The sequence below is a fragment of the Salvelinus fontinalis genome, chromosome 35 (genome assembly GCF_029448725.1).
Source record: "Salvelinus fontinalis isolate EN_2023a chromosome 35, ASM2944872v1, whole genome shotgun sequence".
NCBI classification, from domain to species: domain Eukaryota; kingdom Metazoa; phylum Chordata; class Actinopteri; order Salmoniformes; family Salmonidae; genus Salvelinus; species Salvelinus fontinalis.
The window spans coordinates 25155385-25180422 of record NC_074699.1 but is presented as its reverse complement, the minus strand read 5'-3'; the positions used below and the strand labels follow the sequence as shown (position 1 = coordinate 25180422).

Here is a 25038-nt window from a genome sequence, read left to right as displayed (position 1 = left end):
GTAGACATGGGACTGAATGGTCATACAGTAATACCTAATGATCTCTGTTAACATGGGACTGAATGGTCATACAGTAACACCTAATGATCTCTGTAAACATGGGACTGAATGGTCATACAGTAATACCTAATGATCTCTGTTAACATGGGACTGAATGGTCATACAGTAATACCTAATGATCTCTGTTAACATGGGACTGAATGGTCATACAGTAATACCTAATGATCTCTGTTAACATGGGACTGAATGGTCATACAGTAATACCTAATGATCTCTGTTAACATGGGACTGAATGGTCATACAGTAATACCTAATGATCTCTGTAAACATGGGACTGAATGGTCATACAGTAACACCTAATGATCTCTGTAAACATGGGACTGAATGGTCATACAGTAATACCTAATGATCTCTGTTAACATGGGACTGAATGGTCATACAGTAATACCTAATGATCTCTGTAAACATGGGACTGAATGGTCATACAGTAATACCTAATGATCTCTATAAACATGGGACTGAATGGTCATACAGTAACACCTAATGATCTCTATAAACATGGGACTGAATGGTCATACAGTAATACCTAATGATCTCTGTAAACATGGGACTGAATGGTCATACAGTAATACCTAATGATCTCTGTAAACATGGGACTGAATGGTCATACAGTAATACCTAATGATCTCTGTAAACATGGGACTGAATGGTCATACGGTAATACCTAATGACCTCTATAAACATGGGACTGAATGGTCATACAGTAACACCTAATGATCTCTGTAAACATGGGACTGAATGGTCATACACTAATACCTAATGATCTCTGTAAACATGGGACTGAATGGTCATAGAGTAACACCTAATGATCTCTGTAAACATGGGACTGAATGGTCATACAGTAATACCTAATGATCTCTGTAAACATGGGACTGAATGGTCATACAGTAATACCTACTGATCTCTGTAAACATGGGACTGAATGGTCATACAGTAACACCTAATGATCTCTGTAAACATGGGACTGAATGGTCATACAGTAATACCTAATGATCTCTGTAAACATGGGACTGAATGGTCATACAGTAATACCTAATGATCTCTGTAAACATGGGACTGAATGGTCATACAGTAACACCTACTGATCTCTATAAACATGGGACTGAATGGTCATACAGTAACACCTACTGATCTCTATAAACATGGGACTGAATGGTCATACAGTAACACCTACTGATCTCTATAAACATGGGACTGAATGGTCATACAGTAACACCTACTGATCTCTATAAACATGGGACTGAATGGTCATACAGTAACACCTACTGATCTCTATAAACATGGGACTGAATGGTCATACAGTAACACCTAATGATCTCTATAAACATGGGACTGAATGGTCATACAGTAACACCTACTGATCTCTATAAACATGGGACTGAATGGTCATACAGTAACACCTACTGATCTCTATAAACATGGGACTGAATGGTCATACGGTAACACCTACTGATCTCTGTAAACATGGGACTGAATGGTCATACGGTAACACCTACTGATCTCTGTAAACATGGGACTGAATGGTCATACGGTAACACCTAATGATTTCTGTAAACATGGGACTGAATGGTCATACGGTAATACCTAATGATCTCTGTAAACATGGGACTGAATGGTCATACGGTAACACCTACTGATCTCTGTAAACATGGGACTGAATGGTCATACGGTAACACCTACTGATCTCTGTAAACATGGGACTGAATGGTCATACGGTAACACCTAATGATTTCTGTAAACATGGGACTGAATGGTCATACGGTAATACCTAATGATCTCTGTAAACATGGGACTGAATGGTCATACGGTAATACCTAATGATCTCTGTAAACATGGGACTGAATGGTCATACGGTAATACCTAATGATCTCTGTAAACATGGGACTGAATGGTCATACGGTAATACCTAATGATCTCTGTAAACATGGGACTGAATGGTCATACGGTAACACCTAATGATCTCTGTAAACATGGGACTGAATGGTCATACGGTAATACCTAATGATCTCTGTAAACATGGGACTGAATGGTCATACAGTAACACCTAATGATCTCTGTAAACTTGGGACTGAATGGTCATACAGTAATACCTAATGATCTCTGTAAACATGGGACTGAATGGTCATACAGTAATACCTAATGATCTCTGTAAACATGGGACTGAATGGTCATACAGTAACACCTAATGATCTCTGTAAACATGGGACTGAATGGTCATACAGTAATACCTAATGATCTCTGTAAACATGGGACTGAATGGTCATACAGTAATACCTAATGATCTCTATAAACATGGGACTGAATGGTCATATAGTAACACCTACTGATCTCTATAAACATGGGACTGAATGGTCATACAGTAACACCTACTGATCTCTATAAACATGGGACTGAATGGTCATACAGTAACACCTACTGATCTCTATAAACATGGGACTGAATGGTCATACAGTAACACCTACTGATCTCTATAAACATGGGACTGAATGGTCATACAGTAACACCTACTGATCTCTATAAACATGGGACTGAATGGTCATACAGTAACACCTACTGATCTCTATAAACATGGGACTGAATGGTCATACAGTAACACCTAATGATCTCTATAAACATGGGACTGAATGGTCATACAGTAACACCTACTGATCTCTATAAACATGGGACTGAATGGTCATACAGTAACACCTACTGATCTCTATAAACATGGGACTGAATGGTCATACGGTAACACCTACTGATCTCTGTAAACATGGGACTGAATGGTCATACGGTAACACCTACTGATCTCTGTAAACATGGGACTGAATGGTCATACGGTAATACCTAATGATCTCTGTAAACATGGGACTGAATGGTCATACAGTAACACCTAATGATCTCTGTAAACTTGGGACTGAATGGTCATACAGTAATACCTAATGATCTCTGTAAACATGGGACTGAATGGTCATACAGTAATACCTAATGATCTCTGTAAACATGGGACTGAATGGTCATACAGTAACACCTAATGATCTCTGTAAACATGGGACTGAATGGTCATACAGTAATACCTAATGATCTCTGTAAACATGGGACTGAATGGTCATACAGTAATACCTAATGATCTCTATAAACATGGGACTGAATGGTCATATAGTAACACCTACTGATCTCTATAAACATGGGACTGAATGGTCATACAGTAACACCTACTGATCTCTATAAACATGGGACTGAATGGTCATACAGTAACACCTACTGATCTCTATAAACATGGGACTGAATGGTCATACAGTAACACCTACTGATCTCTATAAACATGGGACTGAATGGTCATACAGTAACACCTACTGATCTCTATAAACATGGGACTGAATGGTCATACAGTAACACCTACTGATCTCTATAAACATGGGACTGAATGGTCATACAGTAACACCTAATGATCTCTATAAACATGGGACTGAATGGTCATACAGTAACACCTACTGATCTCTATAAACATGGGACTGAATGGTCATACAGTAACACCTACTGATCTCTATAAACATGGGACTGAATGGTCATACGGTAACACCTACTGATCTCTGTAAACATGGGACTGAATGGTCATACGGTAACACCTACTGATCTCTGTAAACATGGGACTGAATGGTCATACGGTAACACCTAATGATTTCTGTAAACATGGGACTGAATGGTCATACGGTAATACCTAATGATCTCTGTAAACATGGGACTGAATGGTCATACGGTAATACCTAATGATCTCTGTAAACATGGGACTGAATGGTCATACGGTAATACCTAATGATCTCTGTAAACATGGGACTGAATCGTCATACGGTAATACCTAATGATCTCTGTAAACATGGGACTGAATGGTCATACGGTAACACCTAATGATCTCTGTAAACATGGGACTGAATGGTCATACGGTAATACCTAATGATCTCTGTAAACATGGGACTGAATGGTCATACAGTAACACCTAATGATCTCTGTAAACTTGGGACTGAATGGTCATACAGTAATACCTAATGATCTCTGTAAACATGGGACTGAATGGTCATACAGTAATACCTAATGATCTCTGTAAACATGGGACTGAATGGTCATACAGTAACACCTAATGATCTCTGTAAACATGGGACTGAATGGTCATACAGTAATACCTAATGATCTCTGTAAACATGGGACTGAATGGTCATACAGTAATACCTAATGATCTCTATAAACATGGGACTGAATGGTCATATAGTAACACCTACTGATCTCTATAAACATGGGACTGAATGGTCATACAGTAACACCTACTGATCTCTATAAACATGGGACTGAATGGTCATACAGTAACACCTACTGATCTCTATAAACATGGGACTGAATGGTCATACAGTAACACCTACTGATCTCTATAAACATGGGACTGAATGGTCATACAGTAACACCTACTGATCTCTATAAACATGGGACTGAATGGTCATACAGTAACACCTACTGATCTCTATAAACATGGGACTGAATGGTCATACAGTAACACCTACTGATCTCTATAAACATGGGACTGAATGGTCATACAGTAACACCTACTGATCTCTATAAACATGGGACTGAATGGTCATACAGTAACACCTAATGATCTCTATAAACATGGGACTGAATGGTCATACAGTAACAACTAATGATCTCTATAAACATGGGACTGAATGGTCATACAGTAACAACTAATGATCTCTGTAAACATGGGACTGAATGGTCATACAGTAACACCTAATGATCTCTGTAAACATGGGACTGAATGGTCATACAGTAACACCTAATGATCTCTATAAACATGGGACTGAATGGTCATACAGTAATACCTACTGATCTCTGTAAACATGGGACTGAATGGTCATACAGTAACACCTACTGATCTCTGTAAACATGGGACTGAATGGTCATACAGTAACACCTACTGATCTCTGTAAACATGGGACTGAATGGTCATACAGTAACACCTACTGATCTCTATAAACATGGTACTGAATGGTCATACAGTAACACCTACTGATCTCTAAACATGGGACTGAATGGTCATACAGTAATACCTATAAATCTCTGTAAACATGGGACTGAATGGTCATACAGTAACACCTAATGATCTCTGTAAACTTGGGACTGAATGGTCATACAGTAATACCTAATGATCTCTGTAAACATGGGACTGAATGGTCATACAGTAACACCTAATGATCTCTGTAAACATGGGACTGAATGGTCATACAGTAATACCTAATGATCTCTGTAAACATGGGACTGAATGGTCATACAGTAATACCTAATGATCTCTATAAACATGGGACTGAATGGTCATATAGTAACACCTACTGATCTCTATCAACATGGGACTGAATGGTCATACAGTAACACCTACTGATCTCTATAAACATGGGACTGAATGGTCATACAGTAACACCTACTGATCTCTATAAACATGGGACTGAATGGTCATACAGTAACACCTACTGATCTCTATAAACATGGGACTGAATGGTCATACAGTAACACCTACTGATCTCTATAAACATGGGACTGAATGGTCATACAGTAACACCTACTGATCTCTATAAACATGGGACTGAATGGTCATACAGTAACACCTAATGATCTCTGTAAACATGGGACTGAATGGTCATACAGTAACACCTACTGATCTCTGTAAACATGGGACTGAATGGTCATACAGTAACACCTACTGATCTCTGTAAACATGGGACTGAATGGTCATACAGTAACACCTACTGATCTCTGTAAACATGGGACTGAATGGTCATACAGTAACACCTACTGATCTCTATAAACATGGTACTGAATGGTCATACAGTAACACCTACTGATCTCTAAACATGGGACTGAATGGTCATACAGTAACACCTAATGATCGCTATAAACATGGGACTGAATGGTCATACAGTAACACCTAATGATCTCTATAAACATGGGACTGAATGGTCATACAGTAACACCTAATGATCTCTATAAACATGGGACTGAATGGTCATACAGTAACACCTAATGATCTCTATAAACATGGGACTGAATGGTCATACAGTAACACCTAATGATCTCTATAAACATGGGACTGAATGGTCATACAGTAACACCTAATGATCTCTATAAACATGGGACTGAATGGTCATACAGTAACACCTAATGATCTCTATAAACATGGGACTGAATGGTCATACAGTAACACCTAATGATCTCTATAAACATGGGACTGAATGGTCATACAGTAACACCTAATGATCTCTATAAACATGGGACTGAATGGTCATACAGTAACACCTAATGATCTCTATAAACATGGGACTGAATGGTCATACAGTAACACCTAATGATCTCTATAAACATGGGACTGAATGGTCATACAGTAACACCTAATGATCTCTATAAACATGGGACTGAATGGTCATACAGTAACACCTAATGATCTCTATAAACATGGGACTGAATGGTCATACAGTAACACCTAATGATCTCTATAAACATGGGACTGAATGGTCATACAGTAACACCTAATGATCTCTATAAACATGGGACTGAATGGTCATACAGTAACACCTAATGATCTCTATAAACATGGGACTGAATGGTCATACAGTAACACCTAATGATCTCTATAAACATGGGACTGAATGGTCATACTGTAACACCTAATGATCTCTATAAACATGGGACTGAATGGTCATACAGTAACACCTACTGATCTCTATAAACATGGGACTGAATGGTCATACAGTAACACCTAATGATCTCTATAAACATGGGACTGAATGGTCATACAGTAACACCTAATGATCTCTATAAACATGGGACTGAATGGTCATACAGTAACACCTAATGATCTCTATAAACATGGGACTGAATGGTCATACAGTAACACCTACTGATCTCTGTAAACATGGGACTGAATGGTCATATTGTTTTGATACATGCTCCTGTTTAACCAGCTCCTGTTCCTACTGGTTGTGTCTGTAATACCACATTTCTTTCACACAGCTCCTTACCACTGAGCCCCCTGGGCAGCTAATAGTAGATGTTGTTTGTAAACCAGTATATAAAGGAAACCCCGTTCATAACCAACGTGTTTGCTTTTCCAGCCGCAGGGCTCTAGGAGTAGTGGCAAGGTACACAGCTTCGGCAAGAGGGACCAAGCCATCAAGAGGAACCCCAATATCCCTGTGGTGGTCAGGGGATGGCTCTACAAACAGGTGAGCCCTCCACATCACCCCACCTCAGTCACTGTAGCTACTGTATGGTTCAGAGGAATCTCCATAGTAATGGCTAAGAGTATAGCTCAATGACTGTAGCTACTGTATGGTTCAGAGGAATCTCCATAGTAATGGCTAAGAGTATAGCTCAATGACTGTAGCTACTGTAGGGTTCAGAGGAATCTCCATAGTAATGGCTAAGAGTATAGCTCAATGACTGTAGCTACTGTATGGTTCAGAGGAACCTCAATAGTTATGGCTACTCAATGACTGTAGCTATAGCTAAGGGCAGTGTGTTGGGGTCTAGTGGTAAACTGTCCTCCACTCTAACGGGAACACACACACATCTCACGTCAATATTACATCTCTGTCATATTATGTCATGTCATTTACAGTGGCCTTCCACTTAATGCATAATCCAGGCTAAGTAATGATGAGATTCCAGGTCTATGAGAATGTACTACAGTATTAATGACTGTGACCTTGTGGACTCTGGCTGAGTAAACAGGGAACGACAGTCATCATTTCTCATTATGAACCCCTTCTATGGATCTCTATTTACCGAGAGGACGGAGGGACGGAGGGAGCATGAGAGAGATGTCTCTTTAGGGGTGAGGTATAAGAGGACCACACCCAGGGTGATTGTTGACTGATGCCCCCTGGTGCGGGTGGCACGGGGGTGTAACACCCCTGAGGCAGGCCAGAGGGGGTGAGATTTAAGACCCTGACATGGTAACACGTCATCGACTCATAAGCAGTGTTTAGACAGACAGACAATGGATTGATGGTTGCAGAACACTAATGAATCATTCATAACAGGATTCTGATTATTCCCCAGCTATGGTTTTGAATGAGAATGTGCATTAGAATGTGATGTTGTATTGCTGAGAGGGCTGTACATTCCATGTTGTGTTTCCCCTCCAGGACAGCTCTGGAATAAGACTGTGGAAGAGGAAGTGGTTTGTCTTGTCCGACTACTGCTTGTTTTATTACAAAGGTGAGTCACACCGGCACACCGGGCCAGGGTTTAATTGAGACTAATTAAAATAGTCGCAGGGTGAATTGATTTGGTTATGAAATCCAAGCCAGTCCTCTTAATTCCAAGTCGTCTGCCTCTCAGTGGAGCTAAACCTTTCAATCAGAGAGACATGACTGCAATTAGAAAAGGTTCTGTTCTGTCACAGGCTATTCTCTCTCCTCTTCTGTCTCTTTCTTTCTCTATTTCCCTCTTTCTTTCACCTCTCCGCCATTCATCACACTGAGCTAGAGATAAGCCTCCAGTCCTGCTGCCTGCCACCACAGCGGCTCCTTGAATCATCCTTGAATTATGTCTCTCCAATTACATTTCCCACAGTCACGAATCACCATGCAGGAACATAATGGTGCATTGATGAAGCAGTTATGTCATGCTAATTATAAACAGGTAGAATCATTTAAGTAGTCAAGGCAGTGGGCCAGCGGTGAGGTGTGTGTGGGGGTTGTGGGTTGTTGTGCATTGTGTGATAATGATCACCTGCTTGTGTGTGTGTGTGTCCCTCTAGACAGCAGAGAGGAGACGGTTTTGGGGAGCATCCCCCTGCCCAGTTATGTCATCGCCCCTGTGGAGCCTGATGACCACATCAGCCGCAAGTATGCCTTCAAGGTAAGACTGGAGGGCAAGGGTGGGAACTAGCTCGTCACCGAATGGAAAATACTGTTAGCAGCTACCTCAGTCTAACCAAGCTGCATGAATTGAGAAACAGACTGGATATATGGAGGTTTTCAACTGTGAAGGAAATGCTAACTAACAGGCATTAGATAAAGTTGCTTCACCTTGGTTACAGAGTTACAGTCACACAGCCAGGGGCCTGTGTGGGCAAGCCAGACAACGTGGGCAGTGCTCCCTCTGATTAGTGTCAGACTGGTGGGCTGTTATAACACTCCATTCTTACCACATCAGTCTGGATCCTTTCTTTAAAAGCACAGAGATTCATCAAAAAACCTACACAATCTGGACTAAGACGGGCTCTTCCTAATGTCTGCTTTGGCCCTGCCTGGCGTGCTATGTCGCTTTGACCTGTGAGCTTTCAGTGTGGGCCTTTCATGCAAACCCATTTAATTCACAAGAACACTAAGTGGGAAATGTGACTTCATACTTACCTGTACCTCTCATCTGCTATTTCATAACACGCATGCACCAAACACTTGAGGCCTGTAGGTCTCAATAATGTACAGTTATTCAGGGAGTATCAGCCCCAGTAGGTATCTTTTCCTGGTCTGAGGTACAGTATCTGTCACTTTAAAGGTCTGTTTGGTAGTGTTGTTACTGTGCTGCTCTGCTCTCTGGCCCCTGTCCTGTCCTGTCAGTCAGTCAGCAGGCCCCTGTCATCACCAGTAGAGCTTTAGGATAGCAGCACTCTGAACCCCCATCCACACTCCTCCAAACCCCTCTCCTCTCCACACTCCTCCAAGCCCCTCTCCTCTCCACACTCCTCCAAGCCCCTCTCCTCTCCACACTCCTCCAAGCCCCTCTCCTCTCCCACACTCCTCCAAGCCCCTCTCCTCTCCACACTCCTCCAAGCCCCTCTCCTCTCCACACTCCTCCAAGCCCCTCTCCTCTCCACACTCCTCCAAGCCCTTCTCCTCTCCACACTCCTCCATGCCCCTTTCCTCTCCACACTCCTCCAAGCCCCTCTCCTCTCCTCTCCACACTCCTCCAAGCCCCTCTCCTCTCCACACTCCTCCAAGCCCCTCTCCTCTCCACACTCCTCCAAGCCCCTCTCCTCTCCACACTCCTCCAAGCCCCTCTCCTCTCCACACTCCTCCAAGCCCCTCTCCTCTCCACACTCCTCCAAGCCCCTCTCCTCCATACCCTCTCTACACCCTCCAAACCCCTCCCAGCCCCTCACCTCCATACCCTCTCCACACCCTCCAAACCCCTCCCAGCCCCTCACCTCCATACCCTCTCCACACCCTCAACTCCTCTCCTCTCCACACTCCTCCCATCCCCTCTCCTCTCCACACCCTCCAAACCCCTCTCCTCTCCACACTCCTCCCATCCCATCTCCTCACCACACTCTGTTCCTCTTTCTCTGTGCCTACATGGGAACATCATTATCTCTCTACTCAGTAGGGCTGTGGGGGAATAAACACAAACACTCTGAATTCCTCTGCTGTTTGATTGTATCTGGTCCAGGGATGTTTCCTATTGCAGACATACAGTAGAACATACAGTAGAACATACAGTAGAACATACAGTAGAACATAGGAAACCAGTTTGTTCATGCCTTATTAACTAGTCATGTTGACAAACACGTGGAGTACGTTTACATACACCCTCATTATTCGATATTAAACTGATTATGTCAATAGTCATGTAAACGCCTTTCTCTGCTTATCTTAATCGGCGTAAGGTCATAATCGAAGTAAGCAAACACCTGGTTTTCTGAGCAATCTTTTGAATTATTAGGACGTGTAAACACTTAATTGGCGTTCCAGCAGTGTATTTGATCTGCGCGGGCCAGAACCAGCACCAGCCGAGCGAGCCTCCCTCTTTAGCTCGAGTGAAGTGAGTATACAACAACTGATTGTAGGAGTCTTAGAAGTAGTTTACAAACTGTATATGTCCCAACTCATGTGTCCATGTAAACAGGATTATTAGGGAAATCCTTCTTCTTGCATTGCATGTAAACATTTTAATCAAACTATTACATTAATCTGACTATCCACAGTAATCACATTATTGTGTACTTGTAACAACACTCGTTGTTGTATTGTTTCTTGCCTCAGTTGGCAGCAGGGAAAAGGATCCTCCCTGAGGGTAGTGGGGGGTAATAGACTATTTTCACATTTCAGTGACAGATAGAGTAGACAGTAAGAATGGGTTTCTCTGCTGGGTCAGGGTGTGTAAAATATCCATCTCCATATCTTTCTCAGTGAGAGCAGAGGACCCTTTATGAAGAACAATTCAGGGTGAATGTTTGATGTGTTAGTTTGATAGCGTTCAATTGCAGTCCTTTCATAATGTATCCGTTGTGCTTGGCTTTTTGTTCCTCCTGGGTGTATGTACTGTATGTACTGTATGTACTGTATGTACTGTATGTGTGTGTGTTTGTGGTGCAAGCCTGGGTATTACTCCTGCAGCTCACATTACATACAATTGAAGCTATTTTCTAGCGTCTTCTCTCTCTCTCTCCATGCCTCTCTCTTTCTGCCTCTCTCTCCGTCCACTTCTCTCTCTCTCTCTCTTCCTGCCTCTCTCTTCCTGCCTCTCTCTCCGTCCACTTCTCTCTCTCTCTCTCTTCCTGCCTCTCTCTTCCTGCCCCTCTCTCCGTCCGCCTCTCTCTCCCTGCCGCTCTGTCCGTCCGCCTCTCTCTTCGTGCCTCTCTCTCCGTCCGCCTCTCTCTCTGCCCGGGGAGGGAATGTATTTCACGGTTAGGTGAGAGGTTCCTGCTCTCAATACTGTTCTGCTAATTATCCAATGCATGTATTTAAGAGGTCTCTGTTCCTCTCAGCTTTCCCTCTCGCTCTGGGTAATCACATATTCCAGACCAGGATCTTTCATTAGACAGGACCCAAGCTGTTCAGTTAACTGTTAACTGTCTCAACAGAACACTTCAACTGGATGAAGGTTAATTCTTGTCTGCTGTTCTTGTTGTTTGTCGACTGTCTTGTGTAAGCTGTTTGTTGTTGTGATTTGAGAGATTTGTGGTATCTCAATGTTTTGTGAGAATGCAGTTTGGAAGTCATCAGAGTTAATGCAGACAACTACCAGTTAATAACCTATCAAAAACGCATGAGGCACTAAAGACCAGAGTTTCCCATCCTATCCTAGCCTTACCCCCGGTTCTAGCAGCCTATGGCCAACTATGTTCTCTTCAGCCATTTTCCCTCTCCAGAGTGTGGTGTATTGCTGTAGTGTTGTGTTTGCTAGTGTGGGTCTGTATTTTAGTCCGCTTGCTGCTTCTGCTGGTTCTAGCAACTGCATCAATGTTAATCTACACTGAACAAAAATATAAATGCAACATGTAAATTGTTGGGCCCACGTTTCATGAGCTGAAATAAAATGTCCATATGCACAAAAAGTGTATTTCTCTAAAATGTTTTGCACAAATTTGTTTACATCCCTGTTAGTGAGCATTCCTCCTTTGCGAAGATAATCCATCCACCTGAAAGCTGTGGCATATCAATAAACTGATTAAACAGCTTGATCGTTACACAGGTGCACCTTGTGCTGGGGACAATAAAATGCCACTCTATAATGTGAAGTTTAAAATTATGAGGGAACGTGCAATTTGCATGCTGACTGCAGGAATGTCAGAGAATTTCATGTTTATTTCTCTACAATAAGCCGCCTCCAATTTCGTTTTAGAGAATTTGGCAGTACGTCCAACCGGCTTCACAATCGCAGACCACGTGTATGGCGTCATGTGGGCGAGCGGTTTGCTGATGCCAACGTTGTGAACAGAGTGCCCCATGGTGGCGGTGGGGTTATGGTATGGGCAGGCAGGCAGGCATAATCTATGGATAATCAACACAATTGCATTTTATTGATGGCATTGTGATTGCACAGAGGTATCGTGACGAGTTCCTGAGGCCCTTTGTCATGACATTCATCCGCCGCCATCACCTCATGTTTCAGCTTGATAATGCACAGCCCCATGTCGCAAGGATCTGTACACAATTACTGGAAGCTGAAAATATCAGAGTTATTCCATGTCCTGCATACTCACCAAATATTTCACCCATTGAGCACGTTTGGGATGCTCTGGATCAATGTGTATGAAAGTGTGCTCCAACTTCGCACAGCCATTGAAGAGGAGTGGGACAACAGTCCACAGGCCACAATCACCAGCCTGATCAACTCTATGTGAAGGAGATGTGTCTCGCAGCATGAGCCAAATGGTGGTCCCACCAGATACTGACTGGTTTTCTTAACCACGCCCCAACCTTTTTTTAAAGGTATCTGTGACCAACAGATACATATCTGTATTCCCAGTCATGTGATATCCATAGATTAGGACCTAATGCATTTATTTCAATTGACTGATTTCCTTGTATGAACTGTTACTCAGTAAAATCTTTGGAATTGTTGCATGTTGTGTTTATATTTTTATTCAGTATAATTCACTCTCTTTGAGTTGATGACTAGCCAGCCGAGAACAGCAGAGACACTTCTGTTTTCTGGAGCAAGTCAATGACCTTTACCCTTCTGTTCTGTTTGCTCTTCTCACTGTGTTTATCTCTCGTGTGTTCCTATTGGTTGAATGGCCTCCTGTTGTGACTGTGCACTGGTGGAGCGAGCGCCGCTCCCCCCGGACAGCCATCCTGAAACACGCTGGTGGGCCTCTCTTGCATGAATAGGTATTTTATTTTCCTTCATCCCTCTCAGAGGACCGTCACCTAGCTTCTTCATCCGTGCTCATAGTCTACTTTTCATTTACCAAACCAAAAAGAATGCACATTTAGATTATGATTTTTCTGCATCAATCACGGATGGATGGACAATGCCAGTGCTTCTCCAAATAATCAGGTTGGCTAATTTCACTGAACGTTTGCCTGTGAAGCCAACCTTGGTTCTTGATGTAACTGTGTGTCAAATCTGTTGGACGACATAAAGTTCATATGGAACCACCCATCAGTCAAAGCCTGATACACATCGGTTGTTGTGAGGGTTTAGACCCTGTAGCACTGGTATTTGGGCCCCGCCTCCTCCATATCATATCAGTCATCAGGACACTGTCATCACCATGTGAACCGTGGGATAGCTGGGTCTCACACTGGGCTGGGCCATCCTCCTCTCATCCTCCTCCCATCCATCCCGTTTCCACACTCCTCTCCAGTTTCACTGCCTTTCTGTTGGCCTCATCACCATCGCATTCAACAAACATTCAGTCTATCTAGCTATACCAGGCTGTATTTCAATGTTTCTGTTGTATTGGACAACCAGGCCATGTCATTTAGTGCCATGGAACTGGCTCATTGATTAATATGTTTTGTTTTGTAATGTATTTGTTTTGTAATGTATAGTACATTTACAGTATTAGGCAAGACTGCCTTCTCGTTTTGTGTACCAGAGGCATGGAATAGTCTACAATTTATACCTCATCTAGATATGTTAGTGCCACTGAATGAATTTAACATTTTGATGGGAGACTCTGTTACAGAGGAGTGTAAATGCTTTTTTTAAGGCTGGATCATGTTGTTGAATTGTATTATATTGTTGTATATTTTAATTCTGTAATGTATTGATTGTTGCTGCCTTCTTGGTCAGGTCTCTCTGGGTCTCAATGGGCTTTTCCTGGTTAAATAAAAATGAATAAACATTTCGGATGTACATTTTTTTTGATTGGTTTTTATTCGACTCATTGGCATGGTTTATATTAGTGGAATAGGTCCTGGAAGTTAGTGTGTTTTTATTCGACTCATTGGCATGGTTTATATTAGTGGAATAGGTCCTGGAAGTTAGTGTGTTTTTATTCGACTCATTGGCATGGTTTATATTAGTGGAATAGGTCCTGGAAGTTAGTGTGTTTTTATTCGACTCATTGGCATGGTTTATGTTAGTGGAATAGGTCCTGGAAGTTAGTGTGATGTCTGTCTACCTGTTGATACCCCGCCCCAAAAGCTCTCTAGTTCTTAAAGTCAAGATCAGCCTGTAGATAAATCACCCAGGTTCATTACCCAATGAAAGCTTAAGACCAGACCCCCCTAATGTTATGTCAAGCGAGCCTTAAAATAGAGCCTTCAAGTCTTCCATGCTAAACAGGGGAGAGAGCTGGGTATTAGCAGAGGTTCCTCCATTTATACTCACCTTAAAATCACACTCTTTTTGTGAAAGAGGAACTGTGGAAAGGAAGTAACTGTTCCGACACGAAACATCCCCACATTGTTGATGTGTGTGGTAGACTGGAGAGCTGGTGAGTATGGATGTGGACCCTATGTCATGGGTCTGGGTCTGGCCTGTCCATTCAGCACTTTTCTCTGGGGGATTCAGTTGGGATCAAGCTGGCACTATGCTGCTGGATAATACAGGACTCTGCAATCAAAATAGGCTTTGTTAACCCCACTGCCAAGTAAGATCACTACAGATGATCACAAGTTACAGTACAATACTAAACAGAAACACAACATGATGGTGGATGCACTTGTTGTATGCTAAAGAGAAGTTTTCAGTGATTTAGAATGGATTGCTGTTTGTAAATGTAGGATGGATTCCTGGTAGACATAGGGTGAATTCCAAATGGCATCCTAATTCCTATATGGTGCACTACTTTGAAGAGTTGTGTAATAGGTACAGGCAAAATGATGGTCTGGGACTATGCATGGACTAGCAGGCAGGCCAGTACTGGGTGATACAGGTTGTATTGTAATGGGAAAGGCAGTAGAGGGGTTTGGGGAGCAGAAAGCTGTATAAAGGTTTTCGTTGTGCTGGAGGACTGGGCAGTGTAGTAGTTTGGGGTGGAACTGTGTTGGGAAAAGGCTGATCTGTGTTGTAATTGGACAGTAGGTTGTCGGTGGCAGCGTTGGCCCCATATCAGGTCCGGATGGGGGAGATTAGCCTTGTGGTGGGGCGTTGGGGTGGGCAGATTTACAGTAGGGGCCAGACAGGAGGGCAAGCCCATTACACTATACTGTAGAGACAGATCTACTCTAGCCTGTAGCAGCCAGTGACCAGGGTAAGGCTAATTATGAGGTTTCTCTTTGTGTTGTGCTTGTCTCACTGTGTGTTTTTGTACTATGTATGTCTCTCGTGTGCATATGGGTGAGAGGTTGTGCTTTGTAACAATGCTATAGCTAGGCAAACTGGGTTCCCTATGTTGAGTTACTGTAAGTTTGTGTGAAATTAGTGTGCCCAAGGGTATTAATGAGGAATTTGCTGTACATTGGGACTTGTAAAACACTTCAAATATAGAGATGAAACTGACTACTTGTCTAACTTTAAAACCAATGCTTCTTAATGCGTGTTGCATCAGCATCTTTAGTGTAGAGACAATGGTGCCTCTTGCTTTTGTTATTATTTTTGTAAGTTCTGGTGATGGCTTTGAGTCCCATTGTGAGCTAATATGCTAACTTGCTCTCTCTGATTCTTCATTTGCAGAACGTACCCTTTGACCCCTCAACCCCTCCATCCCATCTTTCCCATCCTTTTTTTGGTTCTGATGTGTCTCTTCTCTTCTCTATCCACAGGCGAGCCACACAGGAATGCGCTCCTACATTTACAATAAGAACTCTGTGATTGGCTCGCAGGCAGAGCACGGTGGGATGAGGACGTACTTCTTCAGTGCCGACACGCAGGAGGACATGAATGGTTGGATCCGAGCCATGAACCAGGCTGCTCTCATGCAGAGTCAAGGCATCAAGAGGTTAGTCCCTCCCTTCCAGGCCATTCCTTGTTGTCCCCAATAGTCCCCTCTGTAGTGTCCCCAATAGTCTCATCTGTAGTTATCCCAATAGGCTCCTCTGTAGTTATCCCCAATAGGCTCCTCTGTAGTTCTCCCCAATAGGCTCCTCTGTAGTTATCCATAATAGTCTCCTCTGTAGTTATCCCCAATAGGCTCCTCTGTAGTTATCCCCAATAGGCTCCTCTGTAGTTATCCATAATAGTCTCCACTGTAATGTCCCAAAGAATTTCCTCTGTAGTTAATATCCAATAGTCCCCTCTTTAGTTATCCCCAATAGGCTCCTCTGTAGTTATCCCCAATAGGCTCCTCTGTAGTTATCCCCAATAGTCTCCTCTAGTTATCCCCAATAGGCTCCTCTGTAGTTATCCCCAATAGTCTCCTTTGTAGTTATCCTCAATAGTCCCTTCTAGTTATCCCCAATAGTCTCCTCTGTAGTGTCCCAAATATTCTCCTCTGTAGTTAATCCCAATAGTCTCCACTAGTTATCCCCAATAGTATCCTCTGTAGTGACCCAAATAGTCTCCTCTGTAGTTATCCCCAATAGTATCCTCTGTAGTGTCCCCAATAGTCTCTTTGTAGTTATCCCCAATAGTCACCTCTGTAGTGTCCCAAATAGTCTCAGCTGTAGTTATCCCCAATAATCCCCTCTGTAGTGACCCAAATAGTCTTCTCTGTAGTGACCCAAATAGTCTCTTTGTAGTTATCCCCAATAGTCACCTCTGTAGTGTCCCAAATAGTCTCAGCTGTAGTTATCCCCAATAGTCCCTTCTAGTTATCCACAATAGTTTCCCCTGTAGTGTCCCCAATAGTCACCTCTGTAGTGTCCCAAATAGTCTCAGCTGTAGTTATCCCCAATAGTCCCTTCTAGTTATCCACAATAGTTTCCCCTGTAGTGTCCCAAATATTATCCTCTGTAGTTAATTCCAATAGTCCCCACTAGTTATCCACAATAGTCTCCCCTGTAGTGTCCCAAATAGTCTCTTTGTAGTCATCCCCAATAGTCTCCTCTGTAGTGTCCCAAATATTCTCCTCTGTAGTTAATTCCAATAGTCCCCACTAGTTATCCACAATAGTCTCCCCTGTAGTGTCCCAAATAGTCTCTTTGTAGTTATCCCCAATAGTCACCTCTGTAGTGTCCCAAATAGTCTCAGCTGTAGTTATCCCCAATAGTCCCTTCTAGTTATCCACAATAGTTTCCCCTGTAGTGTCCCAAATAGTCTCAGCTGTAGTTATCCCCAATAGTCTCCTCTGTAGTTATCCCCAATAGTCTCCTCTGTAGTTATCCCCAATAGTCTCCTTTGTAGTGTCCCAAATATTCTCCTCTGTAGTTAATCCCAATAGTCCCCACTAGTTATCCACAATAGTCTCCCCTGTAGTGTCCCAAATAGTCTCTTTGTAGTTATCCCCAATAGTATCCTCTGTAGTGACCCAAATATTCTCCTCTGTAGTTATCCCCAATAGTGGCCTCTGTAGTGTCCCAAATAGTCTCCTCTGTAGTTATCCCCAATAGTCACCTCTGTAGTGTCCCAAACATTCTACTCTGTAGTTAACCCCATTAGTCCCCACTAGTTATCCACAATAGTCTCCCATGTAGTGTCCCAAATAGTCTCTTTGTAGTTATCCCCAATAGTCTCCTCTGTAGTTGTAACGGTTGTCGTCTGGATGAGAAGAAGAGGACCAAGGTGCAGCGTGGTAATTGTTCATCTTGTTTAATGAAGGTAAACACTCAAAATACAAAAACAACAAATGTGAAAAACCGAAACAATACTGTCTGGTGCAGACACACAAAGACAGAAAACAACCACCCACAAAACCCAACACAAAACAGGATACCTAAATATGGTTCCCAATCAGAGACAATGACTAACACTTGCCTCTGATTGAGAACCATATCAGGCCAAACACAGAAATAGAAAAACATAGAAATACAAACATAGACTGCCCACCCCAACTCACGCCCTGACCATACTAAATAAAGACAAAACAAAGGAAATAAAGGTCAGAACGTGACAGTAGTTATCCTCAATAGTCTCCTCTGTAGTTATCCTCAATAGTCTCCTCTGTAGTTATCCTCAATAGTCTCCTCTGTAGTCATTCTCAATAGTCTCCTCTGTAGTCATTCTCAATAGTCTCCTCTGTAGTCATCCCCAATATTCTCCTTTGTAGTTATCCCCAATAGTCTCCTCTGTAGTGTCCCCTATAATCTCCTCTGTAGTTATCCCCAATAGTCTCATCTGTAGTGTCCCAAATAGTCTCATCTGTAGTGTCACAAATAGTATCCTCTGTAGTCATCCACAATAGTCTCCTCTGTAGTGTCCCAAATATTGTCCTCTGTAGCTATCCACCATTAGGCCCCGCTAATTATACACAATAGTTTCCCTGTAGTGTCCCACATAATCTCTGTAGTTATCTCAAATAGTCCCCTCTGTAGTTATCCCCAATAGTCTCCTCTGTAGTGTCCCAAATATTATCCTCTGTAGTTCTCCCCAATAGTCCCCATTAGTTAGCCACAATAGTCTCCCCTGTAGTTATCCCAAATAGTCTCTTTGTAGTTATCCCCAATAGTCTCATCTGTAGTTAACCCCAAAAGTCCCCATTAGTTAGCCACAATAGTCTCCCCTGTAGTGTCCCAAATAGTCTCCTCTGTAGTGTCCCCAATAGTCTCATCTGTAGTGTCCCCAATAGTCCCCTCTGTAGTGTCCCATATGGCCTCCTCTGTAGTTATCCCAAAAAGTCCCCTCTAGTTATCCCCAATAGTCCCCTCTAGTTATCCCCAATAGTCCCCTCTAGTTATCCCCAATAGTCCTCTGTAGTTATCCCCAATAGTCCCCTCTGTAGTTATCCCCAATAGTCCCCTCTGTAGTTATCCCCAATAGTCTCCTCTGTAGTTATCCCCAATAGTCCCCTCTAGTTATCCCCAATAGTCCCCTCTAGTTATCCCAAATAGTCTCCTCTGTAGTTAACCCCAATAGTCTCCTCTGTAGTTATCCCCAATAGTCCCATCTGTAGTTATCCCCAATAGTCTCATCTGTAGTTATCCCCAGTAGTCTCCTCTGTAGTTATTCCCAATACTCCCCTCTAGTTATCCCCAATAGTCTCCACTGTAGTTATCCCCAATAGTCTCCTCCAGTTATCCCTAATAGTCTCCTCTGTAGTTATCCTCAATTGTCTAACTTTAGTTATCCCCAAAAGTCTCCTCTATAGTTATCCCCAATAGTCCCCTCTAGTTATCCCCAATAGTCTCCTCTGTAGTTTTCCCCAATAGTCTCCTCTGTAGTTATCCTCAATAGTCTCCTCTGTAGTTATCCCCAATAGTCTCCTCTGTAGTTATCCCCAATAGTCTCCTCTGTAGTTATCCCCAATAGTCTCTTCTGTAGTTATCCTCAATATTCCTCTGTAGTTATCCCCAATAGTCCCCTATGTAGTAGTCCTCAATAGACCCCTCTAGTTATCCCCAATTCTCCCCTCTAGTTATCCCCAATAGATCCCTCTAGTTATCCCCAATAGTCTCCTCTGTAGTTATCCTCAATAGTCCCCTCTGTAGTTGTCCTCAATAGTCCCCTCTGTAGTTGTCCTCAATAGTCTCCTCTAGTTATCCTCAATAGTCTCCTCTAGTTATCCCCAATAGTATCCTCTGTAGTTATCCCCAATAGTCTCCTCTGTAGTTATCCCCAATAGTCTCCTCTAGTTATCCTCAATAGTATCCTCTGTAGTTATCCCCAATAGTATCCTCTGTAGTTATCCCCAATAGTCTCCTCTAGTTATCCCAAATAGTATCCTCTGTAGTTATCCCCAATAGTATCTTCTGTAGTTATCCTCAATAGTCTCCTCTAGTTATCCCCAATAGTATCCTCTGTAGTTATCCCCAATAGTCTCCTCTAGTTATCCCCAATAGTATCCTCTGTAGTTATCCCCAATAGTCTCCTCTAGTTATCCCCAATAGTATCCTCTGTAGTTATCCCCAATAGTCCCCTCTGTAGTTGTCCTCAATAGTCTCCTCTAGTTATCCTCAATAGTCTCCTCTAGTTATCCCCAATAGTCTCCTCTGTAGTTATCCCCAATAGTCTCCTCTGTAGTTATCCTCAATAGTCCTATGTAGTTAACCCCAATAGTGTCCTCTGTAGTTATCCTCAATAGTCCCCAGTAAACCCAATGCCTCTTAGTCCAAACAGGGATCCACCAGTACCTCTCCCAGTAGACCTCAGCCTCCCTCTCTCTTCCTATCACCTTCTCAGCACAAAGCACATTTTTCCCAGTCTGATCATGTGCCTGTAGAAACATTAGCAAAGTGCCTAACTGTTGGGGTTGTAGGTGGGAGTGTGCCTGGCCTGGCTTGGCTTAGCTTGACTGGGACTCAGTGAGCAGTCATCCATGGCAGGACAGGCGTAGCACTGATCTGATAGTGTCTCCTCTCCTGTGCTGTGGGATGGATGGGATGTGAGTTCTGCAGCTGGCTGATGTATGGATGAGTGCTCCATCCTGCTCCTGCTGCCAGCTGAGCATGGGCCAGTCACAGGGCACAGACAAGGTTCCTCCCTCTACTCCATCACAGGGCACAAACACACTTGTGTCCCAAATGGCACCCTATTCCCTATATAGTGCACTACTGATCAGATCCCCATGGGCCCTGGTCAAAAGTAGTGCAGTATATAGGGAATAAAGAATAGCTGTTTAAATTAAAAGGAGAAAAAGTAATGGTTTGACCAACCAGGTTATGGTTTGGTTAGATGAATGACATAGCTTGTGGTGTAGGAGAAATGAAGTGTACATACATGATGTGACTGATCTGGACTGGCATTCTACAGCTGAGAGGGAAGGTTGGATCTGATGTTTTGTGAAACAATACCATCTAGTGGCCAACGCTGCTCGGTGCTCATTAGCAGCTCCAAGGGAAGCTATTTCTCCTGAAAATCATTGTCTGAATCTACTGCTAGTGCTACATTATAATGTTATCAGGATGTCAGCATTATCATGTAGACAGATTAGACAGCAAGCTAGAACTTGGAATTTCAGTAGAGCATTAGCTAACACTCGGTTACAGTACCAGTCAAAAGTTTGTACACACCTACTCATTCAAGGGTTGTTCTTTACATCAAAACTATGAAATAACCCATAAGGAATCATGTGTTAACCAAAAAAGTGTTAAACAGATTATTCTAAGTTGCCACTTGATGACAGCTTTACAACAGCTTTACACACTCTTGGCATGCTCTCCACAAGCTTCACCTGAAATGCTTTTCCAACAGTCTTGAAGGAGTTCCCACATATGCTGAGCTGCGTTCCTTCACTCTGCGGTCCAACTCATCCCAAACCATCTCAATTGGGTTGAGTTCGGTCATCTGATGCAGCAGTCCATCACTCTCCTTCTTGGTCAAATAGCCCTTACACAGCCTGGAGGTGTGTTTTGGGTCATTGTCCTGTTGAAAAACAAATGATAGTCCCACTAAGCTCAAACCAGATGGGATGGGGTATCGCTGCAGAATGCTGTGGCAGCCATGCTGGCTAAGTGTGCTTTAAATTCTAAATAAATCACAGACAGTGTCACCAGAAAAGCACCCGAAAAACCATCACACCTCCTCCATGCTTCACGGTGGGAAATACACATGTGGAGATCATCCGTTCATCTACTCGGCGTCTCACAAAGACCTGGCGGTTGGAACCAAAAATGTAAAATTTGGACTCATCAGACCAAAGGACAGATTTCCACTGGTCTAATGTTCATCGCTCGTGTTTCTTGGCCCAAGCAAGTCTATTCTTCTTATTGGTGTCCTTTAGTAGTGGTTTCTTTGCAGTAATTTGACCATGAAGGCCTGATTCACGCAGTCTCCTCTGAACAGTTGATGTTGAGATGTGACTGTTACTTGAACTCTGTGAAGCATTTATTGGGGCTGCAATTTCAGAATTTCTGACATTTTCTGGATTGTCTAACCTTCATGTCTTAAAGTAATGATGGATTGTCATTTATCTTTGCTTATTTCAGCAGTTTTTTCCATAATATGGACTTTGTCTTTTACCAATAGGGCTATCTTCTGTATAACACCCCTACCTTGTCACAACACAACTGATTGGCTCAAACACATTAAGAAGGAAAGAAATTCCACAAATTAACTTTTAAGAAGGCACACCTGTTAATTGAAATGCATTCCAGGTACCTTATGAAGCTGGTTGAGAGAATACGGGTGGCTACTTTGAAGAATTTAAAATGTGATTTGTTTAACACTTTTTTGGTTACTTCATGGTTCCATATGTGTTATTTCATAGTTTTGATGTCTTCACTATTATTCTACAATGTAGAAAATAGTCAAAACAAAGAAAAAGCCTTGAATGAGTAGGTGTGTCCAAACTTTTGACTGGTACTGTATGTCTGAATATGCTCTGAACTTTGAAATCGAGTTAAAAACTGTCCATTGAGGACCTGCACTGTCAATATTTGTAATCTAAAAAATGTGTGATTTGTTAGATGTGTATAATGTTGGTCTGGGAATCAGATCAATTATATCTCAGATCAATGACTCCCTGCAGAGGGAGAGAGTCTCATACATTCATCTGTGGGACAAATTAATGATCACTAGAGCTATTACACAGAGTCATGCATGAAGAGGCTACCCCAAGCTATTTGTTTAAAGACAAAATCGCTGTCATTTTGACTCTCAAGGGGAACCCAGCCTGCCTCCGATTCAAAGAGCCTCACTTAGTTACACTCCCCTCTCCATGAAAATATGTGGGTGTTAAAAACATATTGAAAACCCCTCCTTATAGTCTCCCTTCCCTCTTTGGAGGAACTCAGTAATGAATAACGACTACCGCCCCGTAGCACTCACTTCCGTCATCATGAAGTGCTTTGAGAGACTAGTCAAGGACCATATCACCTCCACCCTACCTGACACCCTAGACCCACTCCAATTTGCTTACCGACCCAATAGGTCCACAGACGATGCAATCGCAACCACACTGCACACTGCCCTAACCCATCTGGACAAGAGGAATACCTATGTGAGAATGCTGTTCATCGACTACAGCTCAGCATTTAACACCATAGTACCCTCCAAATTCGTCATCAAGCTCGAGACCCTGGGTCTCGACCCCGCCCTGTGCAACTGGGTCCTGGACTTCCTGACGGGCCGCCCCCAGGTGGTGAGGGTAGGTAACAACATCTCCACCCCGCTGATCCTCAACACTGGGGCCCCACAAGGGTGCATTCTGAGCCCTCTCCTGTACTCCCTGTTCACCCACGACTGCGTGGCCATGCATGCCTCCAACTCAATCATCAAGTTTGCGGACGACACTACAGTGGTAGGCTTGATTACCAACAACGACGAGACGGCCTATAGGGAGGAGGTGAGGGCCCTCGGAGTGTGGTGTCAGGAAAATAACCTCACACTCAACGTCAACAAAACAAAGGAGATGATTGTGGACTTCAGGAAACAGCAGAGGGAGCACCCCCCTATCCACATCGACGGGACAGTAGTGGAGAAGGAGGAAAGTTTTAAGTTCCTCGGTGTACACATCACGGACAAACTGAATTGGTCCACCCACACAGACAGCGTGGTGAAGAAGGCGCAGCAGCGCCTCTTCAACCTCAGGAGGCTGAAGAAATTCGGCTTGTCACCAAAAGCACTCACAAACTTCTACAGATGCACAATCGAGAGCATCCTGTCGGGCTGTATCACCGCCTGGTACGGCAACTGCTCCGCCCACAACCGTAAGGCTCTCCAGAGGGTAGTGAGGTCTGCACAACGCATCACCGGGGGCAAACTACCTGCCCTCCAGGACACCTACACCACCCGATGTCACAGGAAGGCCATAAAGATCACCAAGGACAACAACCACCCGAGCCACTGCCTGTTCACCCCGCTATCATCCAGAAGGCGAGGTCAGTACAGGTGCATCAAAGCAGGGACCGAGAGACAGAAGCTGTTTTTCAATCTCAAGGCCATCAGACTGTTAAACAGCCACCACTAACATTTAGTGGCCGCTGCCAACATACTGACTCAACTCCAGCCACTTTAATAATGGGAATTGATGGAAATTATGTAAAAATGTATCACTAGCCACTTTAAACTATGCCACTTTATGTTTACATACCTTACATTACTCATCTCATATGTATAGACTGTGCACTATACCATCTACTGCATCTTGCCTATGCCGTTCTGTACCATCACTCATTCATATATCTTTATGTACATATTCTTTATCCCTTTACACTTGTGTGTATAAGGTAGTAGTTGTGAAATTGTTAGGTTAGATTACTTGTTGGTTATTACTGCATTGTCAGAACTAGAAGCACAAGCATTTCGCTACACTCGCATTAACATCTGCTAACCATGTGTATGTGACAAATAAAATTT

General features: G+C 43.0%; 1 protein-coding gene across 20 annotated transcripts in view; it reads left to right on the top strand.

Annotated features, from left to right (window-relative positions):
* Positions 1-25038, top strand: part of LOC129834604 (pleckstrin homology domain-containing family A member 7-like) — a 160830-nt gene that overhangs the window by 100382 nt on the left and 35410 nt on the right. For 17 of the 20 annotated variants that reach the window (XM_055899756.1, XM_055899763.1, XM_055899762.1 and 14 more), the window contains 4 exons: positions 7194-7304; positions 8229-8301; positions 8846-8946; positions 16473-16648. In XM_055899756.1, the coding sequence (XP_055755731.1) occupies positions 7194-7304; positions 8229-8301; positions 8846-8946; positions 16473-16648 (461 nt within the window). Of the gene's footprint in view, positions 1-7193; positions 7305-8228; positions 8302-8845; positions 8947-10793; positions 13647-16472; positions 16649-25038 lie in introns of those variants that run through there. The other 3 variants (XM_055899764.1, XM_055899746.1, XM_055899760.1) reach the window with 2 other exon arrangements.